The sequence below is a fragment of the Streptopelia decaocto genome (assembly GCF_964273445.1).
Source record: "Streptopelia decaocto genome assembly, chromosome: 11".
Taxonomy (NCBI): Eukaryota; Metazoa; Chordata; class Aves; order Columbiformes; family Columbidae; genus Streptopelia; species Streptopelia decaocto.
In genome coordinates, this window is record NC_138666.1 from 6,577,089 (window position 1) to 6,597,116 (window position 20,028).

Sequence of the window (20,028 nt, forward strand, 5' to 3'; positions counted from 1 at the left end):
CGAGGCCCCGCCCACCGGATGGCGTAGACGCGGAGCGGGGAGGGGCGGGGCGCGAGGGGGCGGTGCCCCCGGGGGGGCCCGATCCGTGCGGAGGATCGGAGGCGGCCCGTACACCAGGGACCGCGGAGCCTCCCGCGTGTCCCCAGCCACAGTTTGTGGTCCCCGCGCCCCACGTGTGGCCCACGGTCCCCTGCCTTGGGGCTCCGTCCCCCACCTCCTTGTGGATCCTACTTCCCCCGATCCCCGCTCCGGGGTCCTCAAGCCCCTCCGTTGGGATCCAGCTCCCCCTTCAGGGGTCCCCGAGCTACTTCCGTGGGACCCCAGCCCCCTATTAGCGTTCCTAAGCCCCTCATTTGGGACCCCGACCCCACCCCCAGTGCTGTCCCCAACCCCCACCTTTGGGATCCCAACCGCCCTTTGCACCCTCTTCACAACTCTGTGAGGCCCTAAACTCCCACGGGGCCACCAGTCCCCCCATTCTGGGACCTCAGTCCTCCACATTTCGGTCCCAGCCCACCCTTTGGAGGTCCTCAAAGTCTCATGGGGGACCTTCAAAGCTTCCTGGAGGCGGTGGCCCAAATCTTTCTGTGGGGTCCAGCGTGTCTTCTTGGAATCCCAAAAGCCTCTTAAAAATCTGCTCGTTTGTACATGGACAGTCCAAAAAGTCCCACTTGTGTCTTCCAGAGTCACTGTCACTCTGTGGGGTGGGTATGGCATAAGGGTGTCGGGGTCCCCCCCACAGCATCATCCCATGCCATAGGACCCAGTCCTCATTGTGAACATACAGCCAGATGGCAATTTTGGGGCTAATTGCAGGGTAAACAGGAGCCGCTTATGTTTTGGATCCATGATGGGCATGTTGCTGCTGTCAAAAATAACCATTTCTGCCAAAACGGGTCGTGAGCCATGGCTGATCTCATCTCGGGGGGGTGCTCCCCAATTAGTGCTGCAATTTTTGGATCAGTGGCGGAGCAGGGGGCTGGTGGGCTATGGGGACATGGCACAGCATGCCCATGTCCCCTCTACATCTATCCCTGAACATGAGGTGTCCTCCCCCCTGCTCTTTTTCTTTTTTGAAAGGGTTTTTAATTAACTTCCTGTTCCAATGGTGGCCTAATGACTTTTAAGCAGCACATGATTCCAGTAAAGAGGTCAAGCCGGCAATGAGGATGTCAAAAGAAATTAAGTTAGGAATTAAGAAGAGTTCCAGGGGAGTAAAAAAAAAAAAACACATTGAGAGAGGGAGATGCTGCTGAGGACAAGGCTTTGCTCTCCCCCCGCCTGGCCGGCCATCCCCCAAAATGACCCTGATAGCATTTTTCACCTTGTTTGGCCCCGAATCGCAGCCTTCCTGGAGACCGTCACACCGCAGGGCAGGCAGCTCTGCTTCCAGAGCCTTTCGCTTCCCCGCCGCTCCCGTGTGTAATGAAATCAAGCGCCGGCTTTGCAAGGTCCGGCTCAAGGAGGCTTGAGTGGCCTCTGCTTTGCGTCAGCTGTGATGGGCGCTGACTCCATCAGGGCCTGGGTGATGTGCAGCTGAAGCTCTGCTGCTTTTGGGGTGTCTCCATCCCCCTGGCACGGCTGCAGGAGTTTTAGGGTTGCAGAACAAGCCAGTTCCTTCGGCACATCCACAGCATCACCCACCGGCACCGCTGGCAGCACCCGTGTTTGTTATTTACCCAGCAAGCTGGCTTAGACCAAGACAATTAGACAAACTATTTAATTAAATGCAACGCCATTAATTGCATGGACCTGGGGGGTGCTGGGGATGAGCGTACACAAATAAGGCGCCCAAATTTCCTCTGCTCAGAACGATGCAGAGGATGTTGGCTATTCCTGGCTCTTTGTGCTAGAAGAAGTAGTGGCAGCATCATTTGAGGAGCTGAGGGGACAGACCTTGGTCACTGTCACACCCTTGGGGGGCCGCTGCATCTCACCCCTGCCATAAGAAGCCAAAAAAAGCCTCGAGCAAGCTGGCAAGTGCCAAACACAGCGTGAAACCCTGCCCTGGGGAGGGCAGCCCAACTGTGGGGAGGAAACAGGTTGCAGTCCTTCCCCTTGCACATTCCTCACCAGTGTCCTTTTAATTAGCTTTTTGGCACTGTCCCAAAGCCTCTTCGATCCCCCCCGGCCTGAGAATGTGCAGTCACATCAAACAATACCAGGCCGAGGGCTGTATCCCTGGTGTGGGGATGTCTCTGAGTCCCACATCTCCCTGTCCTGTCACCCTGCGCATCCCACCCTGCCATGCAGGGGACCCATGGGTGCCCCTGCACGGGGACAACAGGCACGGTGCCCATGACAGCGGCATGGCTGGGTGGTTTTTCTCTTCCCCAACCCCCGATCCCATCGTGTTTGCAGAGAGATTGTTATAGGGTAACAGAATAAATAGCGTGTTTTCCCGAGGAGTGAATTACACGCCTGCAGAGCAGAGATAATGCGCAAGCAGCCGTTTCCCCCATTGTGAGCGCGGTGACATCTTTTTATGGAGCTGTGTACATTTGTATTAGTGCCAATTAATCTGGGGTGATATTATTAGAGGTGCAGGGAGAGGAGGTGTCGGCGGAGGAATGTAAATGGAAAAAGCTAAGGCGCTGCCTTGGCCATATTTCAGGGGCAAGGGGCGGGTGTTGGTGATGCTGGGTGCTGCACTGAGCGCCCCAAGGGGGTCTGGGTGCCTGTGGGACCATGGGCTGCCCTGGCTGGTGGCACCATCCGCTGGCACAACTCTGCCAAGGCTGCAGAAACAGTTGCAAAAAGTCATGTTTTAGGATTTTTGGTGCTTTTGTTCCTCGAGGAAGGAATGGCATCTCCATGGCACAGGCTGGGACCCACGGGGCTGGGTGCGCTGCAGGGGGACCCTGCCACCTGCTGGCAGCAGAACCTGGCCCTGGGTGCCACTTGTCACCTGCCTGTGGCTCAGCTCCAGGCAGCTGACAGCAGCCTGGGGGCTCTGCACCTTGGGTGCAGCTTGGGGACAGCTTGGGCACAGCTTAGGCCTGGCTTACTCCTGTGTTATCTCTCTGTCTCCCCCAAATCTGCCATCCCCACATCCACCTGGGCTCAGGGTTTCCCCACATTTCAGCATCAGGGATGCAGAAGCCCATGGGTGCGCGTGGTCCCCATCACACACGTGGCCGTGGGGACATGGGAGCTGCAGTTTAAATTCCTGCTGTGCAAGGAGCAGTCAGATTTGACTCAAGAGGAAGAAAAAAAATTATAAATCTTTAGCCCCTGCTAGCAGCATGACAACCATGGTGGATCCCGTTATCCCCTGGGCTTTATGGAGAGGCTTAAAGCACCTCCAGCTCAGAAACTTGGGTGTGCGGCTGAGAAGAAAAGCCCGCTGGATTGGGGGGGACTTGAAGGGCAAACAGTAGCCTGAGGAAAATTTAGGGTGGTGGCAAGAAGCCGAGAAAGGAACTCGGTGCAATGCCTGACACCCTCCGTTCAGACGCGGCCACCCCTGGGCTGGTGGCGGGGTTGACCCTATTGCAGAGGGTGGGGATTGGGGATGAGGATGGTGCAGGCCAGTGGGACCTCCAGACGTGCTGTGTCCCATGGGTGCCCCCCCATGCCCTGGCACCCACCGAGCAGTGAATTAATCTGCAGCTGGGAGATACTGCCCAGCTTTGCTGTCCTCACTGTAATGACATTGACGGGGACCTGAAATCTCCCAAGTGACGGGTGCTGCTGGATAATGCAGGATGCAGCAAACCCGGGGCAGTTTAGGGAGCTGATGGATGGTGGGGTTCACCCGCTCAGCAGGCGCTGAGATTGCAGGAGGGTATGGAGGAATAAAAACCTCCTCTCTATCCTAGAGAAAAAAGGGAAGGATTCAATATTTCATCTTTCAGAGCCGCAGGGATGATGCCAGCAGCTCCGCAGGGAGCACTGCCCAAGGCCTGAGCTGCAGTAAGGTGGATGCTGCTGTCAGATGGTGTCCCCCACAGTCCCCACCCGTCCCCAGGACGGGTCCCAGCCCCTGCAGCGAACCTCTGGCTCCAGGGGGGCTTCATTTCCAGGTCATGAATCCAGGGGTGCGGGAGAGCTCCAACACCAACCAGGCATGAAATACTCCCCCGCCCCACAGTTCTGCAGCCCTGGTGAAATATAGTCGAAGGAAAACATAAAAGTCCTATTTCCAGCTCCATAATATTTCCTGCCAAAAACAAAGTAAAATGTGCTGCCTTAAATTTTCTGCAAAATTCTTCTGAGGTTATTTTTTTTTCCCTAAATTAAGCCATACTAATTATTTTCAGCCACTTTATCTCCACTCTGCAACACACCAGGAGGGTGCAGGCGGCAAGCATTTTAAGCCTCCATAAACAAAAGAGTAGTTCGGAAAATAATTCTATCAATTAATCAAATTAATCCTGCAGTTTTAGTTACAAGCCCCAAGTGGCAAGGATTCCAGCCTGCGGTGAGGAGCTATCTCTCACTGACAGCGTTTAAATGTTGTGATTGCAACAGTAATTAAAGAATATAATATGCCTGGCTTTGTGTCAGCCTCCTACCTTCAGACCTCAGCGCTGTGCTGACAGAGGTCAGCTTGAGGACAAATGGGTGATGATCAAACTGGGCGATTACCAACACCAATTAATAATGATCAAACTGGGCCATTACCATCACGAATTGATGATGACCCAACTAGGGCACCATCATCACCGATTGGTGATGACCAAACCGGGCCATTGCCATTACCATCACCAACGGGTGATGACCAAGCTGGACCATCACCATTGACAGTTGATGATGACCAAACTGGGCCATCCCCAGTTGGTGATGACCAAACTGCGCCATCATTATCATCATTGCCAATTAATAATGACCAAACTGGGCCATTGTTGTCACCAATTAATAATGACCAAACAGGGCCATTACCATCACTAATTGATGATGACCAAACTAGGGCATCATCATCACCAATTGGTGATGACCAAACTGGGCCATTGCCATCGCCAGCTGATTATGATGAAATGGGGCCTTCACCATTATGTTGGGCTTTTTTTTGCCCCCGCAGGACAAGACACCCATGTCTTGAGCAGGACTTGGGCAAGATGCAGTGGGAAAGAGGAGATACACAAGGATCTTCACCATTGAGAAGCTCCATCCCTTTGCAAATGATTGCAAGGTGACAGCAGTGACACCAACGTCCTCCTGTGGCCACTTTGCAGAGGACACCGTGAAGAGCATCCAGCTGTCCATTAGAAATATCATCATTTGGTTAGAGATGTGCATGGGAGGAGGGGACCGCGGGGTATGGGACACATCCCACAAACATCACGCAGACAGGAAATTTCTGTGAAAATATTGGAATATATTTGAAAAGATTACTCATGTATGATTTTACAGTACCACCCCATATTTTCATCTCATACTTTATTTAACAATATTAAAGAGGCACTTTAAAAGCACACATACAACATCATAAAACGGCGTTTCCTGCTCTCTCTGCTTCTCTGACAAAATATCAAAATAAAAACTTTTGACAGAACACATTGCACCCAAGGTAAATTACCTACAATATTTTTATACAATACAAAGAATTGTAAAGATACATATTAACAGAATAAAGCCTCTTTTTTTTTTTTTCCTCTTAAATCTAAAACAAAACAAAAAAATAATAATTGCAGGACAGACGCAAAGTACTCTGACTGTTCATATCACATCAGTGCATTACTTCACCTCCTTGACTTGGGAGTATTTCAATAGTATTTTTAATTATCTTCCATGTCCTCATTTGCACCTGAGATTTCTTTCTGGATTCAAAAGTTCGGTTGTATAACGTGCTCATTTAACATGATATAACCTTTTCGACACTATGGAGTACCAGCATACAGGATTTTTTTCCCTAAAGTTGGATTTTAAATTTTTTATTCCTGCTTTGTTTTCCTTTACAGGTAACAGCTACTTCCTAATGGTTCCCTTTTATTTTTCAATCAAGGAAGTCTGTATTCACATTACAAAAGAAGAATAGCACCAGTAACTGCATAGTAAAAAGCGGATACCTATAGAGCCACTAACTCGATACAGTAAGATAGTTTAGAAGTGATACCATTGAGGGTACTCGGACAGTACCGGTTTGGTGCGGTAAATTGGCACAGTTTTGTCATTGCGCAAAAAAAAAAAAAACAAACAACAAAACAAAAAACAAAACCCGCCACAAACAAAAAGAAAACACACACACATACAGACAAAAAAGAAAAAAGGCAAACCAAAACAAAACCCAACCCTAAAAAAATCAGAGTTTTTCACAAGTGTCAAGGTGCAGTTTGCTCGCGGTGGCGGCTCTTCTCCGGTTACATCGTCTACAGTGGTCACAGAATGGCAGCCGGTTCGTTATTCTCTTGACGATGTAGAAATAAATTCATAGGGATGGCTGTCAAAATATAGGAAACTCAATTCTTAATTTAATTTTTTTTTAATTGTATCATCTCTTAGGCCAGCTCCCAATTAAATGAATTGTATGGGATTATTTGTGCAAAATCTTCAAAAAAAAAAAAAATTTGCTTTCTACAGTGTGCTGCACCTTATGAATAAGACGTCTATGGAATGAAGTTCATCTCTTCAAGTACTTTGTACAAAGATAACACAGACACAGTCTCAAAAGGGTCTGAGATTTGCAAGTATCCTTGTAACCTCAGCACTTCTGCAATAAAGCAATTGCTCTTGACGATTCAGTCTGCCCAAAGCGATTACAATTTCAGTTCATGAAAATCATCAGCAACATCAAAGTTCTAGCATTTGCATGATAAATCAGGTGAATTAAAGTAGATTAGTAGACACAAAGCAAACTATTTCACAGAGGCTGCAGTGCAAGTTCATTTAAGCTAGACAGAGAAATCATGCTACACAAACGAATTTAATGCTTTGATAATTTTTACCCTTGCAAACCCCATGAAAGCAGCTGAGGATCACCATAAGTCACTTCCATAAATTACTCTGAAGTATCTCGTCTTAAAGGAATTTTAAAGCTAGTTAATTTTTGCCCGAAGAGTTGGCTTAGCAGGTTGTTCTGGGACTCGGCGGTGTGGTAGCTGGCTGAGCTACCCGGTTTGGCACCCCGGGCAGCACGTGGGCCGTGCAAGGGACCTCGCGGTGATGACGATGGCCCCTTGGCCAACACTTGATGGAAGCTCTTCCCCAGAATGGCCTTCCTGCGCTTCATGTCCCCGTTGGCATGGCGGAGCTCCCCCTTCTTCTGGTTGAAAGTGTCCAGGACCATCTTCTTCAGTTGGGTGCCCGGTTTGGGTTTGGGTACCAGTTTGTTGCAGTGCGTCTCCCTCTTCCCACAGGAGAGGGCAGAAGATTCAGTGTTGCTCCAGCCAGCGCGTTTGAGCTCGTTGGTGCTCTCGCTCCTCCCCGGACACAGTGTTCGGGCTTTTTTCTTTTTCCTGTCTTCCTCCAAGTTCTCTCGGGAGCCAGAGCTGCTCCGGTGGCCTGAGGACTTGTGTTCTTTTCCTCGCTTGGGATGAAGCTTGCTGGCAGCTTTGCTGGGCTCCACATGGCCGTGTCTCATGGTGTTGCTGGTCGCCTCGCCTCTGGGGTGGTGGCTGGTGGATTTGCTTGGGTTGACACCTTGGTCCTTGGCATTAGCACTGCTGTCCTTGGCACTGGACTCAGGAATGGCCTTTTCCTTCTCCAGACCAGGTTGCTGACGCTCCTCAGTGCTGTCGCCATGGCTGTCCATGACAGGAGCAGCCTCACTGCTGGGTTGGCTACCCACGGTCTTCTTCTGCAGGGTTGAATCTTTGGAAGCTCTGTTCAGCATGGGTGCAGCTGTCTTGTCCTTCAGAGGCAGGGGGTGGTGGGCAGCTTCTGAAGACATGGCTTTAGATGCACCTTCCCAAGAAGAGGCATTGCTGGCACTGGGGTTACCCCACCTGTGGGTCTCCTTAGCTGGTGGAGCCTCTGTCTGTGGGGAAGGAAGTTCCGAGACCTTCTCAGCAAGCTGGAGAAATGGGATCCCATCCATGGTGTGGGTGGCCGCATGGGGATTTTCCAGGACACCTGCTATATATTTGTCTTTGTTACCTACACTTGATCTTTTACGAGCATCGGTGTAGCCATGTTTCTCGGTGAGGTGCGGAGGAGAGAGTTTTTGGTCCATGGCCTGGTTACAAGCCAACCCAGCAAGGTCAATGGTAAACTCAGGTGAGTCCAAGAAAGGAAGTGGTTTCCCATCAAACGCTCCTTTCTCCAGCTCCTCAATAGACATGACAGCGATATGGGCCAGCTCTGGACCACTCGCCACGGCCTGTGGCAAAGATGGGGAGAGGCAGGGTGGTGGAGGAAGGGTGTCAAACTGGGATTTGTCCATCTCTGCCAGGAGGTCAGAGAAGTCACCCACCATGTCTTCTGTTTTCACGGTGGGTTGGGGTGCTCCTGGGTCAGTGGGTGCTGTAGGGAAGGAGTCACTGGGAGCTTGCAAGTTGGGCCTTGCAACCTCTACCAGCTGAAGGTCACTAGCGTGGTCCAGATGGACTGGTGAGCTGCTGTGGTGAGCAACCTTCCTCTTCTTGCTTGGTGGCACACCCTCCTGGAGAGAGCTGTCCTCTTTCACCTTCTCCCTGCCTTCTCTGCAGGCAACACCAGGTCTCATGACCCCTCTGAATTTGAAAGTCTTGTTGCTTCCTGCCAGGTGCTTCTCCATGTGCCGGTCATACTGCTCTTTCTTGGAGAAGGTGTAGTTGCACATGCTGCAGATGAAGGACTTCTTGATAACGTGCATGACGTCTGCGCAGAGCTCGCACGCGTACAGGGTGGTGTGCTTGATCTCCTGCTCCTCTACTATCCCATGCTCCTGGCTGAGGTGGTTTCGAAGTTCTTTGGGCTCCTGGTAGAACATTGGACACTTGTGGCACAAGTAAATCTTCTGTAAACTGTGCACGACCAAATGCCGCTGGAGCTTGAAGGGTTTGGGAAACTGTTTGCCACAGTGATGACAGTCCCTGGAAGGATCCTTGCAGTCTGGGTGCATGGGGACAGATTTTGGGGTGCCTTCACTTTTTGCCATGTGCTCTGGAGATGGACTAGCTGATGTTTTAGAGGAGCTGGGTGCAAGTGGCTTCACCTTGACATTACTTTCCAAAGGGTCTTTCATCGCCTTGGCCTCCTGCTCAATGGGCAGCTCCTTGGGGCTCTTGCTCTCTCTGCTAACCCCATGCTTGCTGCTGGGGTCAGCGTGCCGGGAGGACCTGCTGGGCTTCCGATACATGATGGTGTTGAGGAAATGGGTGACAGCGGCGTTGTCCTCACCGAAGCAGGCTGGCAGGCCCATCACAGACTTCTGCGCTTGCCCCTTGCGAGCAAACTGGGTGGCGTGTTCCCGAAGGTGCTCGTTGTACATCCAGACGTCTGAGATCTCCTTCAGGCACATCCCACAAGCCCACAGACCGGCTTTGTTTTTGGCGTGCTTCTCCTTCAGATGGTCCCTCAGCTGCTCCCGGGAGCTGAATTTGCGCTGGACGCACATGTAGCAGGTAGGTGGAGGCGAAGGGTTATGGGAGAGCTTGTGGAAGTCCAGCTCCCCCAACGTCAGGAACCACTGGAAGCAGACTTTGCATTTGTACTGCTTGTCTTTGGCCTTGATGGTTATCTCACCGCGGTTTTTCCCTACCTTCCCATCTTCCAGCTTACTTCTGTGCTTGCTGTGCTGGCCCGGCTTCAGCTTGAAATTCATGGCATTGTCCTCCCCATGGTCAGGAAGGTCTTCACAAGGGCTGAAGAAGCATATGTCTCTCATTTTCAGCTTTGCGTTCAGCATCTCAATGTTGATGGTATGAAATTCAGGAGAGTCTGAATCTTCATTAGCCTTGCCATCATAGGACTCCTCTGCCAGGTTGGGGGGCTCGGAGCTCACTTCTCTGAGCGAGCGCTCATCCTCAAGGTCCATCAGAGGCTCAAACATGTCCTCGGCAGAGAGGCTTTCTCCCTCCTTCTCCAGACTCCCCCAGATGTTCAAGTTGGGGACACTGTCCACTTGGCCATTTTGGCACAAAAAGGTTAGCATGTTGTCTTCCAGGTCTATGTCCTCCTTCCCTTGGTCGGTCTTCTCATTGTCCGACCTCAGTTCAGTGCTTTTAGATTCATTGGGAGCAGCATCTCCACTCTTGGCCTTGCTGTCGTGACACATGTTTAGCATTAAGGCATCATCAACAGAGATGGTTTCGTATTCACAAGGGTCATCCCTGGTGACACAAAAAGGGCTGGTTTCGCTGAGGTCAGAAGCCAATCGGATCGTGAAGAGGTCGATGGCACCTGCTGGCTGGATGTTCACCTCAGTGACAGGCTTGGGTTTCTTGCTGCGCTTCCCATACACCCTTGTGCACCTTCTCCGGACAAACTGGTCATCCCGGGGGAAGAGCTGGGAGAACGTGGAGTCATCGTCAAACAAGCTCTGGAGGTCCGAGGTGGTCGCACTCTCCACATGGTGCTCTCTGCCTGGTGGTGTGTCTGCCTTTGCCCATCGCTTTGGCTCTGCAGGAGGAGGGCTGATCCCTGGTGTGGTCTGCAGAGCGCCTTGCCCAGGAACCTTCTGGGTGGTTTCCAAATCACCTGTCTCCACCAGAAGGCCTCCTTCCACGGAAGCTGTGGGACCCTGTGGGGCATCGCTCTGGTTCCCAGTGCTGCTGCCTGCTGTGGGACTGTTTCTTGTCTCAGCATCCACCTCCTCTGTGGTGTCACCACCATGATGCTGCTCTTTGCCTACCTTGCCCAATCCCTTCTCCACTTGCTTCACAAACCCGCTAACCTGTTTTTTGCAAGCCTGAATGTCTTCCCCTCCATTTGGATATTCCACCTCCCTGGAGGAGGCGACTGTGCCCGTTACTGATTCCTTGCTGATTATCTCCTTTGAAGACACCATCCCGTCGCCCATGCCCTCTGCAAGCTCAGCTGCACAAGGGGACTGTTTAGCTTTTTGAGAGTGCTGGAATGAGTTGGACCCATTCTGTTCCTCTGTGGAGATGCAACCACCTGGCTCACACAAGCCCTCCAGGACCCTGGGCAGACTGGAGATGAGTTCAGCAGGGCGAGAATCTGCATTCTTCTCCAGCTCACATGGACCATCAGACTCATTTCCACTGGGAAATACCTTTGCTTTCCTTCTTCTCACTTTCCTGTTTAGCTTCTTTTCAGAATTGCTGTTCACTTCTCCAGGATCTTTGCTTTGGCTCCTTCTGCCCTTTTCTCCCTTCTCGGATCGCTGTCCCAGGTCCAGCTTGCCAGCCACCGCCTCAGCTGCTCCCCTTGTCTCTAAGTGTGGTCCCTTTGCCTTCATTTCCCTCTGCAAAACCTGTGTGCGGTGCAGCTCCTGGGACATCTCGAAGGAGATGACGCTGAGGTCGCTGAGCACTCTGCTGACCACTTCTTGCATCTGTGCGTTGGGCTCTTTCTCCAGGTCTGGGCAGATTTTCTTGGGGATGTGGTCAATGTTGGTGGTTGGCATCTGTGAGATGTAGGCTTTCTCTTTGACCAAAGCCTTAAGGCTCCTCCTGGGCACCTTTTGGGCTGTTTTTGGTGTCTTGTCTGCAGGAATCAAAGTGGACCTGGGAGTCTTGCTGGGCTGTGGTACACCACTGTTCTTCACCTGGTGCTTGACAGCTTTGTGCCTGGTCAGGCCAGGCTTGGACCGGAAAGAAGCTGAACAAATGTCACAGGTCACCGGCAGCCCGTTTGGCTTCTTTTCTTTGTGAAGTTCATTTTGGGAAGGGTCTGGAGTACTGTTACACGTGCTGTCCTCTCCTTGGCCCACACTGCTTAAGACACAACTCCTGTCTTCTCCAGCCCCATGGCTTTTGGGTTTCTCCCCTTTTAAACTCTTTTCTCCGCTCTCTATGGTTTTGGAAAGACCAAGTCTCACCTCTGCTGCCTCTGAAAACTCGTGACCATTTAATTTGGCAGGACCAAGATCTCCAGTTCTTGTAAGACCTTTGCTGACAGCAGCTGGCACCTGCTGAACAACAAAACCATTGGACAAAGCCTCTGTTTCACTTTGATGCTTATGTCCATCATCAGAGCAGCTTTCAAGGTTCTCCTCTTGATTCAGGTTTCTCTCTCTTTCTCTGATCGGCAGAAGATCTGTCATGGCCTGGGTTGGGTAATCTTGGGTTTCCAGAGGAATGGAGTTAACGACTATATCTGTGATGGTGCATGCTTGATTTTCTTTAAAACAAGAGGTTGACAGCATAGCACTGGTGCTTTCAGGTACCTCTTTACCAACACCCTTTTGGTTGAAAGGTGGTGAGTAGGCAAGAGAGCTGTCCTTTCCATGTGGTTTCTGGGGACCATCCATCTCCAAGACAGCGCCCCCCAGACCATTGGTGTGCAGCAGAGTGCGGGGTCGTGCTGTCTCTTCTCTTTCAGGTGGTCCATAGCTACCCAAAATGTTGTCAGGGAGGTGATGGTGACCATCCTCGACCACCTCCATGGGCACAGCCCCGCAGTGATGCAGCGAGGGAGGAAATGTGGGTGGTCTTTTCCACATCCCTTGCTCTACCAGGTCCATGGTGGGGTGATGGCTGTTGGTCTCGGGAGGACACCTCTTCATGACAAACGAATTTGATGCGTCAAGCAGGGACACACCGTATTTCTTCTCAACTGAGAGCTGAGTGCTGAAGCTGGGGACCTCTCCTCCCTCGGCCCCAACACCTTGCAAGCATTTGAGGTGAGAAAAATTGGTCACCAAGGGCATGCTGGCCAGAGATTCGCCTGTGTAGTGGCAGCCATTGAGGGACAACTTCTTGCTATTCCCTTCCCTGGAAACCTTTCCACTGACTGCTCCAGCACTCATCTCCAGCACCAAGTGGTGATCCTGGTAGAGATCCTCCTTAGAGGGACTGGTGGGACTGGTGGGATCACTGTGCAGGGGCTGTGTGCTCTGTCCCACCTCATTCCTTTCCAGCATCTCTGCTGCTGCACTGCCCAGCGTCTCTTTCTCAAGCAAACTATGGCTTAAATGGGATTGCTCGTGTTTTTTAAATACCACGGTCACTTTGTTTTTATCTTGCTCCTGCTCTTCCACGAGCTGATCAGCTTTCTTTCCTTGTCCTGGCAGTTGGGTCACCGCTGTGTTTTTGAGTGGCGAGAGGTCATTACACTCTTGGGAAACACCATCTGCACGGATATTAATGTCATTCAGCTCCACGTGTTCATTTGCTAAGTCCTGCAGCTCCATTACATTATTTTGCAGCTCTGCCTTTGCAAATGTGGATTGTTTTGCACGGTAAGAGCCCATTGCACCCAATGACTCCGGCTGCTCGCACCCACCAGAGAAAAGCACAGCCTCTTTTGCTGGGGCAGCAATATTTTCCGTCTTGCCTCCAATGGGGACATTCCCCTCCCCTTGGGCAGGGCAGAAGGTCTGAGTTTCCCCTTCCACAGGACCACCGTTCTCCTCTTTCTGCTCCGTCTGAATGTGGGCTGTGGCGGAGGGCTGGCTAGGAGCGAGCAGCATGGGGAAGCACGGCATCAACAGCTCCGCCTCGTTGCTCTTCACTGTTCGGGCAACGAAGAGCTGGAGCTGCTGCAGAGGGTTGGCAGCTGTCTCTGGGGATGCCAACATCTGTCGGGAGCTGCAGTCAGTCTCCTTGGGCAGACTCAGCATATCAAACAGCAGAACTTTTTGTTTGCTGGCTTTGTCACCATGTCCAGGATCTGGATAGGTGGTGGGGCTCTTCCTCTCCTCTGCTTCTTCCATCAATGTAGACCCGCCACCATCCCCTTTGCAGTCCACGGTGCTTTTTGCTATTTTGGGTGACTTGGGCTTGCTTAAGGGTCTTTCTTCTGTATCTGGGACCTCTTTGATGTGAGGTGAAAATGGGAGATCCATGGCTGGGGTGGGACCTTGCTGAAAGCTCAATTCAGGTTTAGTGTTTGGAAGATGAGCATCAAACTTCTCCAGCTCTGCAGCATCAGTGAAGCCTTCATCCACTTTCTCTGGCACAGGGAAGATCTCAGCATTGTGCTGGCATCGCAGGGATGGCAGGGGATCTTTGGATGCTTCTGCTGCCTCCAGGGTCTTGGGGAACACAGTTACAACAGGGGGGCTTTTTGTCACAGGGTCTGTGTAGGCAGGAGCTTCTGTTCCATCTGGTGTGTGTGAGCCAGGTAGGCTTTTGGATGAAGACCCATTTTCCATCTTTCCAGGGCCACTTTCCTCAGCAGGTGCAGTTCCCCGAAGCTGCTTGCCGCTGTCTTTGGAGCAGAAATGTCCCATGGCAAGTGGAGCTGGGGGGCACATCCCTGTCTGCAGTGAACCCAGCTCCACTGGGCAGGGCCAGGGCTCCTGAGGGGTCTCGTAGTCCCCACGGCTGCTCCTCACGACCGGCTTTTCACCCCCCAGCCTCTCCTCAACACACAGGCTTGAACTGCCCAGCTCATCTGCCAAAAACAGTCCTTTCTCCTGGCCCGTGTCTTGCTTGGCTGGCAGTGGTGGGAACTGCTCGGCCGCTGGTCCTTGCAGATGTGCAGCGACGTCTTGCTCAGGTTTCTGAAGGGTGACGGATGCCTCGTTATCCAGCTTGCTGGTCTGCAGCTGACTCTCCAGCTCTGTGACTAATCGCTTGATCTCCAGCTCATCGTCTGATATGTTGTTCATAAAAGTCACGTTATAATCTGTTATCCTGTCTGGCAGTGGCAGGGAGAGTTGGCTGGTGGGGACAGGTCCTTCCTCAGGGAATTTCTTGGCTAGTGGCTTCTCCACCGAAAGGCGGTGGAACTGAGACACGTCTTCTGGCAGCATTGGAGTTACCTCCTCCATGAGGGACCACTCCTTCTCTGGCATGAATGGTGGATATGGTTGCTCAAACGGCAGCGGCTTGCTGGGGGCATTGGTAAATGTTGTCACATAACCGTCCTTACTGGCAGGTACATTCTCATACAGTGGCGGATCGAACTCAGTGACAGGAAGCTCTCCAAATATCGAAGAGGAATCAAAGCTGAGAGGGGAGGAGACCTTGCCCTGTGGTGTTTCTGCAGCATAGGGGGAGATGCTGCTGTGCTTCTGCTCGAAGGAGCTGGTGTTGATGTCATCCTGGCATAAGTACATGTCATCCATGTGTGAGGAGCCCAAGGCTGGGGGCTTTGAGAAGAGATTGTCATCATAGTGACCAGGAAGGCCTTTGGGATTGAAAAACGCGTTGTTGGTGCTGATGCATGGCTCGGGTGCCTTGGCAGTGAGCATCATTCCCATGGCATCCCCCTCATATGGGGCAACTGCCAAGGCACCTGATCCATGTGCCTTCAAGTATTTGATGCCTGTTTCTGAGTAGGCAGCACTCTCATTGCCAGGACTAGCTTCGTTACCGCCCTGGGATGGAGCAATTAGCTCTTCTGCATGGTACTCCAGCATGTCACCTGCGAAAGGGGCAAACTGATGCCTCTGGTTGACTGTGGACAACTTGGGTGAGTCCTGAGCCTCTAGGCTGGGTTCTCCTGTCTCACCCTTGTGCTTTTCTGCTCCTTTGGGCTCTTCCGTCCTCTCCTTACAGCAGAGCATGACGGGACTCCTGGATGTGCTGGGCAGCTGCCTGTCCTGGGGCTGCAGTGATGGCTCCTCCTTTGCACCGTCCATCACAGCAACATCTGGTTCAGCGCTTGGATGGGTCCTGGAGCCAGCTACCAAAGGTTTGGCTGAGCCCAACTGCCTGCTCCCCTTGGGAAAGTCCTCTTTGCTCTTCTGGCTCTTCTTTGGGCTCCTGTCCTCAGGAAGGCTGAGCGGAGCCCTTGGCACCCGTGCTGAGCCACCTGAGCGTCTCCTCTGCACGCCCTGCTTCTCGCTGCCCGAGCTGGCACGATCGGCGTGGGGTGGGCTGGTGGCCATCTCGCTGGGCATGCTGTTGCTGTAGTTGCTGCCAGTAGATGACTGGCTGCTCTGTCTTCGGACTTTGGTGGCACAATCCTCCTCTTCGACAACCTCTTGGCTCGGGACCCCCTTGTGCTCCTGTGTCTCCCTTTTCTGACCATCCCTTTTCCGGCTGTAGCTCCAAGCTGGATCTTTCTCTTTGGATCTCTCAGTTCTTCCTGGGCGTTTCTTGCTAAAGCTGTACTTGGTCCTCCCGATGAATCCTGTGCCTGGCTTCTTCCGTCCCCGGACCTTGCTACACTCTGCCCCATCATCATCTGAGTCGGAGATGTAGTCGTACTCCCGAAACCTGCCCTCCTTGGCACCTGGCACCAGCCTCTCAGTGACTTGGGGGAACGGCACCTGCTTGCTGCTCTTCACCTGGAGTTTGTGGAGCTTGTTCTTCTGCTGCACAATCTTGTGAATGAGCTCCTTGCTCCATGTCCCACTTCGGGGCTTCCGCTTCTTTATATCCTTCATGGAGAACCGAGGTGGCTTGGAGCTCTTGGTGTCAACACCCGGTCCCACCTCACTCTTTTTCGGAGGCTCCTGGCTGAGCTTCCTGAGATGTTTTTGGCTGGAGGTGGACTTGGAGGAGGTGGTGGCCAGTGGGACGCTGTTCTTCCTGCCTGCCCGCAACTTGGGCATCGTCTCTGCTCCCACCGCCCCGGGATCCGGTTCCTGGGCTGCCAACCTTCGCGCCACCCTCCCCTTGTGAAGGTGCTGCTTTCCTGCCCCTCTTTTCGCCTGCTCCCCACCTGGGTGCTTGTACTCATAAAAAGAGCTGGCTTTGGGCTGGCCTGCTGCCTTCTCCTCTGTTGCCACCTGCTTCGATTTGCTCTCCAAGGCCAGGGCTTCCTTCACCTTGTGGGACATCCCACCGCTGGTCGCCTTCACACCCGTCAGCTCTTCGTCAGCAAACACGTCGATGAAGCTGCTGTCGATCTCTGGGTTATCCGACTGGTACCCCAGGCCATTGAGGGCTTCAGTGATCAGGCTGTCCAGCTTGGCGTCGTCAATGTCCAGGTCAGAGGCGGTGAGCGGCAGGGAGCTGGTGGCGAGGCCGTTAAAGAGGCCACCCTTCAGAGCATCTTCCTTGCCCTCGCTTTTGCTTTCCCCATCCAGCAAGAAGTCATCGCTCTTGTTTAATGCCAACAAATGTGCTTGCGGGTCTGGAGAGAGCCCCAGGCTGGGGGACTTGGGGGGTTCTGGTGGGAGTGCTTTCTGCCCCTCGGCTGCTCGGGGAGCATCCTTAGCCTCACCCTGGGGAGCAGCAGGATGGGAGGTGCAGAACTGGCGGTGCTGGAGGAAGGAGGAGAGATTGCTGTAGTTCTGGTCGCACTGTTTGCAGGTCAGGAGCACGTCCAGCTGGTCCAGGCTGGCATTGCTGAGCGAGTTGGCCAGTAAGTGATGGGAGGAGTACGGCGGTGGAGGCTGCTCCCCATCCAGCCCATCCGAGCATCCTTTGGCCACCTCCACGCCGGGTTTGTGGAATAGGCTTGCCGGGGCACATTTCAGGAGGTTGTCATCTTTCAGAGCATCAGGAGGGAAGTGGAAGGACTTCATGGAGTCTGGGTGGTGGTAATGAAGGGAGCTGGAGCTCAGCATGTCGGAGGGGTGGAAGGTTTTATTGCCATCCTTGGGATGGCAAGGGTGCTGGAAGAAGGGAGAGGGGGTCAGCGCTCGGGACATCTGGCTGTCTTCAAAACCAGGGTTGAGTGGGCTGCTGGACATGGGGGAGAGAGATGAGCAGGTGCTGCCGCAGGTGGGGTTGGGGACAGGGGATGGTAGTGGGGACTCGCAAGGGGAGGCAGCCACCAAGGCTGATGGCGGCAGGACTAGTGCTGAGCCCGACGAGCTCCTTGAGGGAGGAGGAGGAGGACCTGCTTGACCCATGCTGTAGAAGAAGGCTTTGCTTCTTGAATCGCAGGCAGGAGACCCTGGTTCCTTCCCACTCTCGAAAGAAAAAGCGCCCGTTGAATTGGGGTCTCCCCTCTGGACCCCGATGCTCTCTCCCGAGAAGAGCTTTTTGCCGTGATACCCTGGAGAATTACTTACATGGGGCCCTTTCTGGGCCTTCCCGCTCCCCTGCCACTCCGCCGTGCCCAGGGGGAAGGGGAGCTTCTGGCTGGTGACCTGTCTCGACAGCTCGAGCCTGTTTGCAGTGGGCATTGCAGAGGCGAGGTGTATTTGCTGCCAAGGCATCCTGGCATTTTTCTGCCTGTGCTGCCTCTGCTCGGGGCCAGACTGGCACTCGAATGAGAACTGGTTTCCAACAGGGTTCGAATAAGGTGCTGAATTCTGGTCCATGAGAGAAAACGCCTTAGTGGCACCTTCCCAAGCTTGCACAAGCCGAGGGTGGGTGGGTGCCGTAGTGGGAACGCTTGTCTCGAAAGGCACGGATCCTGCATTGGCACTGCCCGCGGAGGAGCTACAATAGGCTTTGCTCGGAAAGTGCACTTGGGAGAGAGAATTTGGTGGCATGTTCCTTCTCAGAGGGCTGCTTGGGACCAGCAGCCGCGGGCTGGGGACACTGTCTTTTGCTGGGGCTTGCCTCTTCCCGACTGGCTTTGGCATACTAGGCGAGTGTAAACTAGACGGAAAAACAGCTTGGTTTTCTTGGAAAGTGCTTGGGTTTTGGTCGATAGCACCAGATGACGAGAGAGCACCGTTGGGGTCGGTGGGATGCCGTGGAGGGCCGTGGTGTGGGGCCGGCGGCGGGTGCAGGAATGGTGGTGGCGGTGGTGGTGGTGGCACGGGCAAACCATAGAGCCTGCCCTCGGGGGACACGCTCTCGTAGGAGCCACCGCTCAGCACCTCCTCTTGCCACTCTCGGGAGGACGAGTGGAAGGTGAAGGTGCCGTGACCCAGCTGGCCAGTGGCCAGCCCCATGTCCAGGTACTCCTGGCTCCCCGCATCACCATGGTATGGCTCCTTCCCCGAGTCGTGCAGCAGCTGGAAGGGGTATTGACATGGCAAAACGCCCAGAGTGTGGCCACCGGCTTTACCACCCTCAGGGAAAGAGCTGGGCTTCTGCACCGTGATCCCGTAGCTAGCACCGGCAAAGCTCTTCTCTGGGGAGGGCCAGGACTCGGCCCCGTTGGCCTGAAACTCTAAATAATGTAGCTGCCCATTGGTGCCGGGGGTCTTGAGGGGTACGCTGGCAGGGGGCTGCCCTTTGGGGGCATGGAGGGGAGTGGGCTGTGAGGTATAGTTGGTGGAGGTACGGCCGGTGGCATCGGGAAAGCAGTGGCTGAAGCCGAGGTCTTCTTGCCGGAGCTCGGCCTCGCGCTGCGGGATGCTGGGCACGTTGAAGCGGTAGCTGCCGGCCACAGGGCCGCAATTGGCCTCCGGCTTCTTCGGCGGGGTCACTTTCTGCTGGGGGTAGGCGATGCCGATGGTGGGGTTGGGCCGGGTGCCGGTGATGCTGAGCCGGTAAAGCTGCTGGTGGCCCCGCTCGCCCTTCCCCGAGCGCCGGCTGCGCTCACGGGCTCGTCCCTTCCCCGGGGGGGACTGGGGGCTGCCCTTGACCTCTCCCCAGGTGCTGTCATTGCCAAACTTAGGTTTATGGTGAAGGGACTTGAAGTCAATCTTCCCCACTTGCTGCGGCCGGATCACGGCTTCCCGCTGGCTGTGGGGCTCCTTATCCTTGGGGACGGGGAATGGGGATGTCCCCTCCCCGCTGAGCACCCTCCCGTCCTTCTCCTCACATCCAAAGTCCTTCTCAGGGTCTTTGGGGCCAGTCTCAGTATCATCGATGGTGTAAACATGCTGGGTCTCTCCAGTCATGATACCGAGGAGGAGGGAAAGGCTAAAAAGCCCCGTTTTCCCGTCCCGCTGCGAGCTGCCGTCCCTCCGTCATGGGCATGGTCCTCCGCTGGTGGGCACCTGGCGGGGGACAGGGGCAGCGGCTCCCCGGGGCGGCGACTGGTCCCAAGCACCGGTGGGGCTCTGCCGCATCCTTTCAGACCTAGAAAAACAAAGAAAATGTGGCTGTCAGGCAGGGAGAGGACCAGCAGAAAGAGGGGGGATATTTTGGCCCTTTTTCTTGATGCTGTGGTGGGGAGAGGGATGGAGGAAGGGGCAGTGCAGCCCCCCTGAGCATCCCTGGGGTGAAGCCTTCCAGCTCTGGGCTCTTCAAAGGCTGCTCGGGGCATTTCACCTTTGGCAAAAGCTGCTGA

The 20,028-nt window shown here is 53.7% G+C and overlaps 1 protein-coding gene across 1 annotated transcript; it reads right to left on the reverse strand.

Annotated features, from left to right (window-relative positions):
- Positions 1-5,299: 5,299 nt before the first annotated feature.
- On the reverse strand, positions 5,300-19,636 carry ZNF469 (zinc finger protein 469; the record flags this gene model as incomplete). Its single annotated transcript, XM_082063121.1, has 1 exon — positions 5,300-19,636. The coding sequence occupies one exon, from the start codon at positions 19,634-19,636 to the stop codon at positions 6,941-6,943; it is 12,696 nt and encodes a 4,231-aa protein (XP_081919247.1). The 3' UTR covers positions 5,300-6,940.
- Positions 19,637-20,028: the final 392 nt, after the last annotated feature.